This window comes from Stylophora pistillata, chromosome 2 (assembly GCF_964205215.1).
Source record: "Stylophora pistillata chromosome 2, jaStyPist1.2, whole genome shotgun sequence".
Classification (NCBI taxonomy): Eukaryota; Metazoa; Cnidaria; class Anthozoa; order Scleractinia; family Pocilloporidae; genus Stylophora; species Stylophora pistillata.
Window position 1 is genome coordinate 24,524,776 of NC_142520.1, and position 13,197 is coordinate 24,537,972.

The window sequence follows — 13,197 nt, forward strand, 5'->3', positions numbered from 1 at the left end:
GATTTGTCTTGTCTGTCTCCCTTTTTAAATACAGGGGTCCATTCGCCTTTCTTCCATTCAGATGGCCACTCGCCTAAGTCAATGCAGTTATTGTAAAGTCTAGTCAGGGATGGTGCAATTCCTTCAGCCACAATATCAAACTCGAGTTGTCTCGCAATTTGTAAGATGGTGTAGAAGCTCACGAGGCATTTGTATTTAGGACAATCTATCTGATCATCTGCTGTCATTTGCGTCAAGAGAGTTAGTGACACAAGGGATGATATCTGGCAAAGAATGTTAGCGGTTGGAGCGACTTTATCCACCACAATACTGTAAAATATGGTCATTAGTCTGTCCATTTGGAAATTCTTTGGACCTAACTGGTCTAAACAATTATTCACTATCAAATAATGAATAATAATAGGTAAATACGCTTTTGACTGATTCTTCTTTATACAAGGGTTTTAAAAGCAATATCAGCACTCTTGGAGCAGAACCACCTTATTTAAAAACAATAATAATAATGGTGACTGTGCACATATCTTTCTCAACCTTAACAGAAAGAGGAATGTAATTTTGATAAGTAGATTCCTACTCAATAATACCACAGTGCTTCTCCTTTAAAGGAATCTTCCACCTACCAGATGTCTGAGCTCATTCAAATCCCTACACACAGAATAGAACACACTCAGGAGAAGCTGGCAGTATGCTTTGAAAAATTCCACTGGATATGAAGATGGGCTGTCTCTTGCCATGATCTGCCGCAATTCAGACTTTGAATATTCGGGAAAGGGAATGACAAAGGGCTCATAGAATCCAGTACCAACTTGAGACTTTTCCCAAAACATTTGACTGAGCAAGATGACAGAAATGTTAGCTGAGTTAGTTCCTGAAGTCTTAAAAAGGCAGGAAGAAAATTTGCCTCGATATCTCGAAGTGTCTCTGCTTTGTCAAGCACAATATAGAATGTTTCATTCATGAGTTCCTTCCCTGATAAAGTATGTTTAAGGTGGTGTAAAAAGTCTGTCATATTTCACATTTGGGAGAGGCATTCCAATTGTCCTCTTCATCTCGATCTTGCAGCCGGAATAAGATGTGCTCAAAAATCAGTCTTGCCGTAAAATTCTCAACACAGTTTGTTGAGGACATTAGCAAGAAGGCTCATCTTTTGATTGATTATTTTTGATTGATTAGTTTACTAATTTCAGAATGATCTTAGATAGCCACATAGTTACAGTGCTTATCGGTTTTTCTGTATTTCTATTGGTTTTGTAATCGGACCTTTCAACGTCACCACGCGCATATAAAAGGCAAGTTTAGCGTCCCTTTAATCAGTTCTTCGTAAGTTTTGAATAGTCTTGGCAAACTTTCGCCCTTTCGTTTTTCTCAACCTTTGGCACAAGCGGGACCGACATGTGAGTACCTTTGTAACTTTGCTTTTTCCTTTCCAGTCTTTTTAGTGTTAGGCGACAATATACAAACAAATTTTGCAATGATCTCTACGGATTTAAGATTTAAAGGCCAAATTAATTCGTGCCTATTTGCGAGTCAGTGAACGCCCATCATTTAGATAGAATAATGGGCTGTTTATCAGCCACCAAAATTCTTTTAGTTTGTTTCGAAACTTTTGTTCTGTTTTACTTGTGTATTGTTAATCTCGTTATAGACGTTAGAACCCAGTATTTGACACGCGAATCTTTGATTATAATTATGTATTCCGCGGCTTTTCATTAGATTGAAAGAACTTCGTTGTATTGTTGTTTCAGTTTACGATCGATCGTTCGATAGATTCATTGACTGTGAGAATAATTGTTATTTTCGTCATTGATTGTGGTTCGTGGTCGATTGCCTTTCAAGAATAAAGATTCGTGCAAACAGTCAACTTTGGTTCGTCATTTCGATCAGTAAAGAGTCCCAAACACCTCGTTAACCGCGTTTTGGAGCGACACGCCCTTGAACTTGAGAATTTAGATTTTGGTCGCCGTAAACGCTACACTGTTAACTAAAACATGTGGAAGCTGTTATATCACAGGGAAAAAAACAAAAAACCAAAGAGAGAGTTACTATCAGTAAATGATTTGATCCAAGGATTACTAGAGAATTATGTTGTGCGATCGTTTGCATGGGGTTGGCAGTGTTCTCCCATACTCAAGTTAGGAAGGACAGGTAAAAGAAATTTAAACCGTTAAAGCGATTCTTTTACTTGTTGAATTTTCAAGAATATCAAAGGATTTTAGACAGTAATACAAGGTACCACAAATGGTAAATTTTACCGGCACTGCCTAAAAGAGAGAACACTGGGTTAGTCGAAGAAAGGACTGCTATTGTCAATAATTTGGGTTTTTGACAGCCTGAGCAGAAATTAATGTCTCTCACAAGTGAGCAATGATGAAACAACAACTCAAACTCATAAAATTCAACTCACAAACAAGTTTGATCATTACTTGACTCTGATGCCTCATGATGAGATCTGCTCAGCTTATCTAACCATCAATCTCAGTCACTAACAACAGTCTCTTTAAGAGCCTTACCTAATACACGCATGCTCACAATGTGATTGACAATATGTGTTCATCTCAAGTGACTGAGATGAAACAGTATGGCCTGTATACAAAATGTATCTTTGCATTCAAAGAAAGAGTTTGCAAATGCGGAACCATTCAATGACAGCTGTGTGGGAACAGGGCTGAATAATGAAATGCTACATCAGAGGGTAACAACAACGTGGGCTCAAGCATGCAAGGTATAAAATTTAATGAAATTACCGCAAAGTAACTAGAGCTGACATTTAAAACCCAGGCATTTTGTTGTCCTGCAAGACATATTCCTATTTCCAGAGTTTTTAAGGAGAAAATTAATTTTCGAAAAGTTTAAGAGAGTTGAGGCAAAAAAATAGGAAATCAACCATGGAAACGAATCAAAGTCTGTTTTCTATGGCAAAATGTAGGGCATGTACAAACGTTATTCAGCTCTGTCCTGTGTGGTTAGTTAAATGATATAAGGTTACCTCCCATAAGCCTTCAGGAGCCTATTTGAGTATGGTCAATAGCCCTTCGACACCAAAGAGTGCCTAGAATCTAATTTCTCCTTACAATATCGCCCCTGAATCGCGCCTAAAGGTCAAGAGAATAAAGAAAATGACCACCAATTGCAAGATGTTCTTGATTTTTCAACAAATTCTCTCTGTCAGTACCTTATTAGGAAATGCATAAAAAGGGCTGTGGTCTAGCAGCGCCCCGTGGCTCCTGGCACCTTACTTTTGCTCTTGAGCCACTCGCGAATCTTTTTCCATAAAAAGTATATGCTGGGCACCCTAGATTTCAGAGTTTCAGAGCACTGGGTTCGCTTCAATTTTTCTTAGAGCACAGCCTTGATAAAGAACAGTAATAGAGATTACATTAGTTATTTATGCTCGTTAAAACTAAAGTTACCATCCGTAAGATAGGGCAGTCTGTTTTCACGTCACGACACGCAAAGTCACCATTACAAAATTTTTTTCTTACTCGGCAATAATCGATCGATGTGATTTCTCTCAAATTAAACTCGTTTGAACTCACCTCCAAATTTCTCAACCAGTTTTCAGAGTATGGCAAGTGCACGCACGATTTCCTTTTGTAAACGTCCATTTTGCACGCAAGAATCGCTGCATTTCACGCGGTAGCTGTAAAACTAAGATATGCGAAACGTTTGAAGAATACTTGTTTTTCCCATTTTTGGAGTAAAACTACTACAAAAGGCAATCAGTCTCAGCCTTAGTGTCTTTTACCTACACTGTTACTCATGATGCATCAAAATCGTTTAAAATTTAAGAGACTTTGTTAAGGATGACAGTATTGACGCAAAGAAAATCTAGATATTAATTTCACAGAGATGTCAACAGTACTTCAACATGCAACGTCTAGCTTTAGCCTTTAAAGGCGCAAACAACTACTGTAATTAAGTACATAATATTTTAAAACAACGATGATATTTAACATTTCTAAGTTTCCTCAATGTTTCTAAGAATTTCATTGTCGTTTTAAGCGTCGATCTTTCTCATTAAGAACAAAAAATCTGTTCTTGCAGCTAATCGGTCAAGTACTTTGCTCCGGTGTGCATACTTGTTTAAAGCACGACCTCTTTCATCGAAGAATACAGGCATTCGATGACGTGGAAGTCCAGCATCTTTATCTCCATCTAAATAAAGGGTAGCCACATCTTTAACTGTTTCTTTACACTGCACTGGGATTGGAAAACACCAATCAACGTTTGTTCTTTCGACAAGCGTGTCATTTAATTGTCCTCCTTCCATTTTTTTATGCCTTCATCACAGAGTAAAATGACTCGACAACTGCCAAAGAGCCACTCATAGCTGAGTGCAACATCGAGTGCAATACAAAAGGTGGTATGATGTTGTCCATAGCAGCACTGTATGGTGAAAAGTTGACTTTGATTTTCAACGTAGACTCACGTCAGATATTCTGGACAAATATATCTATCCAGGGAGTAAAGAAATTATGCTAAGTGAATGCTGTTTTCTCGAATGGGAAAAACTATGTTCAATTTTACGCCGTTGCAAGAAAATTGACGATCTTATAGTGCCGTGGATTGTTTATTCAAGAACAATAATTGTTCCAGATTTTACGCAAACATTGAACATCGGCCATTTACAATTTTTGGAATTAAATCATTGTAGAGTTACAGACTTGCTCTTCAATCAGCTTCCCTCAAAGTGCCCACTTCTGAAATTTTTTGTTCTACAGGACTGCCACGAGATAGCCAGGGAAGCTTACATAAACTCCCATTTTAAAACACATGGATGTCTCACCCTTATCAATGTAGCAGGAAATAGAGAAGCTCTTTCAGTAAACTGTGTAATTGAACTACTGAAATATATAGCTACCGTAAAAGAATGGTGGACATCCGAGGAAATCATTTTACAGAGGAGGATTTTGATAGAATTGTAAAGGAACACCCAGATGCAATCGAAAGAATAAAGGATGTTGAGGAATACCGTTTCATGTTAAGTTGAAACCAACTGAAGCAGAACCTTTTTTGTTCTTGTTTTGTACGTTCATTTTCGTGCAGCCAAGAAACTGCATGTTTACTGTGATTGAAAGAGACGCAAGTTACAGTAAAGTTGATAATATTTATTTAGCACTCAGTTTTATCTCTTTTTAAGTCTTAGTTATAAATTTGGCGATATTTGTGATAAAAAACAGAAACAAATGTCTGTCAGTGACTCTCAATCCGCCTAGTCTCAGTCCCCCAGAGGTTGTCACTTAGGTATGCGCAGCCTCGAATGCTCCATTGACGATTGAATTCCAACAGCTGTAAATCGCGTTACATTCGGTTGCATAAAAAGGTGTTCGAATTTTTCAAAGACCGCTTTGAGTGAGGAAAATTAACTATATTGCTAGATTCTCTTTAAGCTCAACGCTTAGCGAGCCAACGGGGCACATAACTGCAACCACTGCATCACCATGCACGCTGGGCACAGGTTACCCAGGCTCACTGTTTGTGTCACGTACACATGGTTAAATGGAGAGAACATATGGGGCGAAGTTAAGGTCTTGAAATTTTCTTGAAAATGGAAATCAAAATCAATGAAACTTACCATGTGGTGATTTGTTGTTGTACTTTATATATACACGAAGTTTCGGGAAAAATACACCTCTTCACTTTTCCTTCATAAAGAAGAGTATTTTTCCTAAAACTTCGTGTACATTTAAAGGAAAACAGAAAATCACGCCATGGTAAGTTTCATTGATTTTTATATCCATTTTCAAGCAAATTTCCAAACCTAAACTTCGCCCCATATGTTCTCTCTTTTTAACCCTTTGTACGTGACACAAACAGTGAGCCTGAGTTACCTGTGCGCTGGGTTGCACGCGTGAGTTTTCGGTCACATTGCACGCGGTGCACGCGGCAAAAAATGGCTCTGCACGCGCGAGATCTCGTCGAGTTCTGCCATACTCTGCAAACTGGTCTCTCAGCAAAGTCTGCACGACAAATGACTTCCCTGTACCGATGTGTCCACAACTGGAGATCGCTGAAAAAGAGAACGCCTCCCTTTGCCCAAAAAGAGTTAAAATTGTATCGATTTGATTCTTTCTGCCAATTACTTTGGTGTAAAGTTTCTTCACGTCGTCTTCACTAAACTCGAATGAATAGCTATAGCTCGCCATTCGTCATATTGCTTAACGCAAAGGCACTGGGGCGAGTTGCCAAATCTTTTACTGTCCAGGAGTAGGTGCATTGCTGGTTTTTGGTCTGCGTTTTGTTTTATGATCTCAAATTGAGGTATTTTGGTCCTTTTACCTTGATAAATGCAACCAGGACCTATAATATCCAGCGATAGACCCATAGCTTATTTTGGACAACTTTATTTCATTTTTTCAACGGTTTGAAATTACGAGAATAACTCTCCTCACTCTACTTCTGTTGGGAAGGATTCTTTAGAAAACCAAGATGGCGTCCTTTGTTTTCACTGTTCTCTATTTCATCTTTATAACTTTGTGTATGACTGTATTTACCCTTGTTCTTTGCTTCGTGGTTTATCTGCAACATAAACACAAGACACTTGATCACATTCCAGGTCCTAAACGAGATGGATTTTTCCGAGGAAACATACAGACAATCGAACGCTTGAAAAAACAGCATGGATTCACCAACGGCTTCGAGGTTTTCAAGTTTCTTTCCCAAGAGTACGGCCCTGTGATAATCGTCTGGATTTTTCACATTCCGTTTGTCTACGTTTCAGATGTCGAATTAGTCAAAAAAGTGCTGATTACCTCCAATCTCCCCAAAGATGCTTGGTCTTACGATCAGCTTGGTTTCCTCTTTAAGGAGAGGTTTATGGGTAAAGGTCTTGTTTCTGAGACTGATCATGGAAAATGGAAATCCAAACGGCTGGCAATCAATCCTGCATTTCACAGGAAGTATTTAAAGGAGCTTATGGAACAGTTTAATTTGAGTTGTCATGTGTTTTTGGCAAGACTGACTGAATTAGCTGATGGTAAAACTGAGGTGAAAATGGCAGATGAGTTTAACCGGATAACTTTGGATATAATAGGGAAGGTAGGTAAGGAGTGTATTTCGCAGTTAAGATGCAATTTAATTTTAATGATATGAATGACTCATCATTAATGATACAAATGCACTCACCACTCTACCCAATAACGAATAGTGAGCATACCTTTTTTTATCTGCACCCTCCTTTTCAATGTCCAGATTTGGAGTGCCTATCCCCCTCCCACGTGGATTATTTCTCGTTTTGGGCTATGGAGGATTCACTACTGAATGGGATCACAATTTTACAACTGCATTGCCAATAATGGGGTTGCATTTTCAACAGCTTAACACTAGAATGGGGTAAAACATTCTGGAAATTAACAAAGGAATTAAAATTGGGGAAATTCAAAAAAGTTTTACCTTATTTCCAAATATAATCAAGATGGGTCTATAATTGGCCACACAGTAGACTGTAATAGAGTAGGGGCACTGAAAGGCCAGTAGCAGGTACACTGCACCCAGCCAAAACTGAACCAATTACCCTCCCCCCACACAAGGCCTGTTTGGTGGTGCTGATACATCGTTATTTTTTCAGCTCATGGCTGACCCATTTTAAAACTTTTCTTCTAGTCTACTCAGTATCCTTTTGGAGTTGCACCAATAACACTAGCGACCTTTCTGCATATGTATGGCATAAAGCTTGTACTTTCTTTCTTTTTCAGGTGGCGTTTGGAATTGATCTAAATGCTGTCAATGATTCTGATTCCTTGTTCCCAGCAGCCATTAAAGAGTGTTTAGTTGCTCCAATTTGGTGTTTATCCCATCCTCTTCATGCTATTGATTTCACAACCTATGGCTATCAAAACACTGTCATAGCAGCAGTTCATTTTTTACGGGATACTGGCAAGAAGATCATAGATGAGAGAAGAAAGGCAATACTGAATGGTGATGATGTTCCATCAGATATTCTCACCTATATCCTGAAGTCAGCTCCTGAAGACACTCAGTTGGACTATGAAGAGATGTTGGATCATTTTATCACATTTTTTATTGCAGGTATAACAAGCACTGACAATAGCATAACATGTTAAAGTGAAGTCTGTTTATGAGCCAAGTAACCCATAAGGCCCGCACTTAGCCCCGGTTTCCGTACCATGAAGCAACAAGGAGTATTTGTACTTCCCCCCCCCCCCAAGATGCCATGTTAGTCCATCGTAGGGTTACCCCCAGTATTAATATTGTTTTAGTACCCATTTAACAAACACCTAAATGAAAAGAGGCACTGTGACAATAAAGTGTCCTGCCTACATGTAAGAACACAACACAACGTCCTCAGGCCAGGGCTCTAACCTGAACCAATTGATCTGCACTAACTATGAGGCCACCATGTGTTCATGATATAACATGTACAATGTAGGAAATGTGGGGAATGCTTTGAACAACTTTCAAATTCAAATAATGGAGTAAAAAAAAAGTTAACTACAACATCGTTTTAAAGAAAGCAGTTTTGACCTCATTCAGATTCTTTCTCTTTCACCAACAATATGTTAGCTAAAATGTTCAAAAGTCACTTGGTAATTTCATTATCTTTCTTACTTTTTACTAAACATGGTGCTTGCAAAGCAAATCATTCAATATTTTCATTCACTTTTTCAGGCCAGGAAACCACTTCAGCAGCTTTGTCCTTTATGTTGGCTGAAATAGCAAAGAATCCTGAAGTTGAAAACAAGTGAGTAAAGTGTTACATAAATCTCCTCTCAATCTAGTATGCATGCATCATGCCACTACATTTCAACAGCATTCTGTAAAATGTAGAGACCTGAGTAATAATCAGGGATAAATTCATTTCAAATTTGTCACAGGTTAGTGCAAGAGGTTGACGATATCCTTGGCTCTCGTCAGTATGTTTCGTATGATGACCTTGGCAAACTAAGTTACATGGGTCTTGCCATGAAAGAAACACTTCGGCTTCACCCCAGTGTCCCTGGTTTCACCCGCGTAATGGATAAGGCTGGTGAATTAGGGGGGCACAGAATACCAGCAGGAACATTGATAAATATCGGCGTGTTTACTTTACACAACAGCCCCAAGTATTGGGACAACCCTGAGAACTTCAATCCTGAGCGATTTTCAACCTTAAATGATGAAAAGGAAGGAGGACATTCCCACTATGCCTACATTCCTTTTTCACTTGGCCCACGGCATTGTATCGGTCAGACCTTTGCCGAATTTGAGTTCAAGGTACTCATGTCACGGTTTCTGAAGTCGTTCAAGTTTAAGCTGGTTCCTGGACAGGATTTGAACTATGAGGAACCCAAGACAACACTATCACCAAAGGACAAGATTCGTTGCACTTTGACTTTGCGTTGATTGTTGTTAACTGAACACTGTTAACATGCATGTTTGATTCAAACAACTGAAAATTTAATTATACCAAGGACCATAAGCAGTTAGAGGAAAATGTCAATTAAAAAATGGATATTTTCACAAATGGCTGGATTCATTTACTGTCTCTTGCAGCACCACACCTGAACTTCAGCAAAGCGTACATGACCAGATCAAGTTTCAAATGAAAACTTGTATAATTATTTTGCGGCTCAGTTTCTGTTCTCAGACTATGCAAATATTAATGATTTCACATTCTTGTTGTTATTCAGAGGTATAGACTAAGAAATGTACACAGTTTTAAAGCAATTGTTCTGTCCATCAAATCTTTTGTTTTGCCACATTTTGTTACCATCACCATTGTGGTTTACTTAAGGTCCTTAATACTGGGTTGGTGCAGTTCATGGAAAGCCCCTGGAATTCATGGAATTCTCACAGACTTTGCAAGCAAAAGAACTCATGGAAGCTAAGTGCCAGTCATGAAAAGTAATGGTTAGGAATTTTAGGATTCCACAAGAGATTATGAATATTTTGTTAGTGAAATTTATAGTTTTATTTCCTTACAATCTCTTTAAATACAAGTAATAACATCTTCAACGGCACAAGAACTGCCTCTGATATAATTATAAGAGGCTTATAAATTTATCAATCGATATAAGTTGAACTAATTGGTACTTTTATTATTCTTACATGTTCAAGTACACCTGTTGCTCTTAGTTTGACTTGTACATTTCTTATTAAGGAGATTTTTTTCAAAAATTAATGTCTCCTGGAATTTACAGACAAGAACACTTTACAGAACACAGTATAATACTACAGGAAAAGTTCATTACCTGTTGAAGGAATTCCATGTGAAAACCGTTATTGCACAAATTACAAAGCAATGAGGGTAACATCAGTTTTCAATTATAATTTAGTGTGGAATTCAAGAGTCAGGTAATGGATCTTCCTTGAATCGCATAATTGAATACAAAATAAGAAAAAAAGAAAACAGCGATAATATTGTTTGTTTGAGCACAAAAATAAGAGTTGCAAAACATTTTTAACTCGCAATTCCATGCTATAATACCTCTTTGTTAACCAATCAGAATGCAAGATTTATTCAATTACGTGACTATTTAGAACGTGTAAGTGTGTACAAAGAAGAAATCTATCAAGAGAACTGTGTCTATAGATGGTGAAAATACTATTTGCCCATGGCAAATATTAAGTTATTGTCAACACTAGCGTTGAAAGTTTTAGCGATCTGAGACTGTTTGAATTTATAATTTAGTCCTTGTCTCAGCAATATAATTTGAAAGGTCTCTGATTTGTATAATATTTCTCAGCTGCAACATGCGATATCCATTTGTTCCAGATCTTTGGCTGTTACCTTGTCATGAAAGCAAAACTTGTTTGCCTTGCTCTATAGCAACAAGACACAGACCATAGTCACTATAATGTCATACATGTCTGCTTTCACTGTCAAAAGAGAGGCAAGGGCCTGAATAATTGACAGACCATAGAGTTTCAGGTCTTGAGAACTGATCTATTAGTAAGTAAAATTAGGAGTTTACTTGAATCAGCAGTTGATCTTTAACATGCCACTTGGCAAGAAGCAGACTCGCCATTCTCTGTATTTGACTCTAAATTCAATGAAACAGGACTACAGAGAACTCTTCCATCTTTTCCCACTGCTTGAATCAATTGAACCTAAAAATAAATTTCAAGTGATAATGTACTAATTAAGTAATATATTGGAACAACCAGAGTGTAACTAAACATAGAGGTTAAAACTCTCAACTGGCTGGGGGTAGCCCAGTTGGTTATAATTATTCAAAACACAGCCAAGTAGTTGAATTCATGACAACCAGGACTTGAACTGGGAACCACCAGATTACACAAACTGTCCAGCACCCTAACCTCTCCAAGGCTCGAAATTAACACTCGCAAACTCACAAAATGAGAGTAATTTTGATAATCTGTGAGTGAGAAAATAATTATCCACTAGCAAACGTTTTCAAGAGAGCTAGAATCATCCATGTCTCCCAAACATTTGGAGAAAGCTATTCAAATGCAAGAATAAATATTATACAGATGACATCTGAGGAAAATAAAGCAGTGGATGCTGAGCATTTTGATAGTCACTGGTCAGCAGTATTACACTGATTGAGGCTCTGTGCCAAACCTCTGCATTCGTGTGTTGTTGTTGTTCCTTGTGGTTTTGGAGCTATCATTTTCATTACCCATGTCAAATGTATTCTTTGAGTAAGAGCGCCAGTGCCAGTGGTAATTAATTTGCTAGTTGTCTCACCAGTTTGCTGATAGAAAAAAATCTTACTAGCAAAACTTTACAAGTGGACTAAAAAGTTAACTTCCAGCCCAGCTCTCCACACACCACACTGCCTCCCTAAGTATTAAGTAGATGTACTATAAAGTTCATTATTGCTAGCATTTACACTTTCAATTTTCACTGGTTTGCTGTCTACAGAGGTGTGAAGATTGTCTCAATTAACATCCAAGTCATCTAAAAAGATTCAATCATGTGCTAAATGTGTTTAAAAAAGACTCACAAACTTGTCCTTCTTTTTCCAGTTTGGTTAGATGATGGTTGACATTGTTTTCAGCTGCTTTGTGAAGGTACCAAGGAGTTTCCTGTGTGAAAAGTGTGATCAGTTTGTAAATTAATTGGATTTGTATAAAGTAAGAACTAATTAATTGAACACCTTTGAAAAACCTGACTATGATCAAGGAGGTAGTGTGGTCAAGTGATCAGCGTGTTGGACTCACAATCCACTGCTCCTGGGTTCGATTCCTGTCCCGACCACTACCTGGATTTGTTTCAAGGTAGCTCCGAGTTCAAATCCTTGGCAATGCTTGTACATAGCCAGCTGGTCTGCCTCTGGCCAGTTCAGATTCTTAATCATGTTATATGTTCAATTTGAATTATTTGTTTCAGTTGTTTTTGAGGGCCACTATAGTTCATCAGTTGAATTACTGTCATGTGTTACCCCCTCTTAAATAAAGTTGTTATTTATTGATTTAATATTTATTTATCTTCATTATTTTAACCCTCAACCCCACCTTGGATGTTACAACAATTTCAGTTTGTTTTCTAGCAGCCAAACTAGCTGGTGGAAATCGAAAACCACTAGCCAAAACTGAACTTCAACTAATCTGTGGCTAGTTGGCTACTGCTAGTGTTGATCCCAGCTTCTATTTTTCTCTCTACTGTACCACTCATGAATATCAAATAATGTGAAATAGATTTTGTTGCAAACTCAGCTACAATACAAAGTATGTAATTATGAAAGAAATTAGTTCAATCTCAATTTTGACAAAACTTACAACATAGACTTTCTTTACAATGTCCATTGCAGTTACTGGATTTTCCGGTTTTTCTCCTAAGGCTTGAAGTATCTAGAATCAAAACACTGCATAGTTGATTTAATAGAGCTACAATCCTATTTAAAACAGATTTTCTTCAGCCTTTAAAACAAAGTATCTTATACTCAACTGAGGTACTTCTGCTGTAAATGAACAGCAAATTCATATAAACTATCACATATTGTCTTGGAGTTTTGTTTAAGGACAACTGCATGTCACAGGGCTTCTTTAAAACTTGAAGCTCTCAAAAGCGAACTTCCACAGAAGCTTGCTAACCCTTCAATTCCCAAGATGTAATTGTAAATTCCCCCCTCTGGCTGCTACACATTTCCTTGTAACTTAGGTACAAGAATTTGGTGTTGGATCAAGATAACTTTTACATGTACCTGATGAGTTTGAATATTCTCATTACCTGTTTGCTTAATAAGGTAAGGAGTCATAAGGAGAAGTTGCATGTAAAAGACACCCCTTGAG

The 13,197-nt window shown here is 37.8% G+C and overlaps 2 protein-coding genes and 1 pseudogene across 2 annotated transcripts in view; 1 reads left to right on the plus strand and 2 right to left on the minus strand.

Moving 5' to 3' along the window:
• Positions 1-599: 599 nt before the first annotated feature.
• LOC111319921 (origin recognition complex subunit 5-like) lies at positions 600-6,219 on the minus strand (annotated as a pseudogene).
• A 17-nt stretch (positions 6,220-6,236) lies between these two features.
• Positions 6,237-10,661, plus strand: LOC148737978 (cholesterol 24-hydroxylase-like). Its single transcript, XM_088751399.1, has 4 exons — positions 6,237-7,038; positions 7,695-8,028; positions 8,629-8,701; positions 8,835-10,661. Exons 1-4 carry the CDS (start codon positions 6,430-6,432, stop codon positions 9,340-9,342), a joined length of 1,524 nt encoding a protein of 507 aa, XP_088607525.1. The 5' UTR covers positions 6,237-6,429; the 3' UTR covers positions 9,343-10,661.
• LOC111333738 (endoribonuclease LACTB2) overlaps positions 9,887-13,197 on the minus strand; it is a 149,127-nt gene continuing 145,816 nt past the window's right edge. Inside the window, exons 5-7 of the mRNA XM_088751413.1 lie at positions 12,685-12,756; positions 11,910-11,991; positions 9,887-11,049 (exon numbers count right to left, since the gene is read on the minus strand). Coding sequence (XP_088607539.1) covers positions 11,003-11,049; positions 11,910-11,991; positions 12,685-12,756 — 201 coding nt within the window. The 3' untranslated portion in view covers positions 9,887-11,002. The remainder of the gene's footprint in view (positions 11,050-11,909; positions 11,992-12,684; positions 12,757-13,197) is intronic.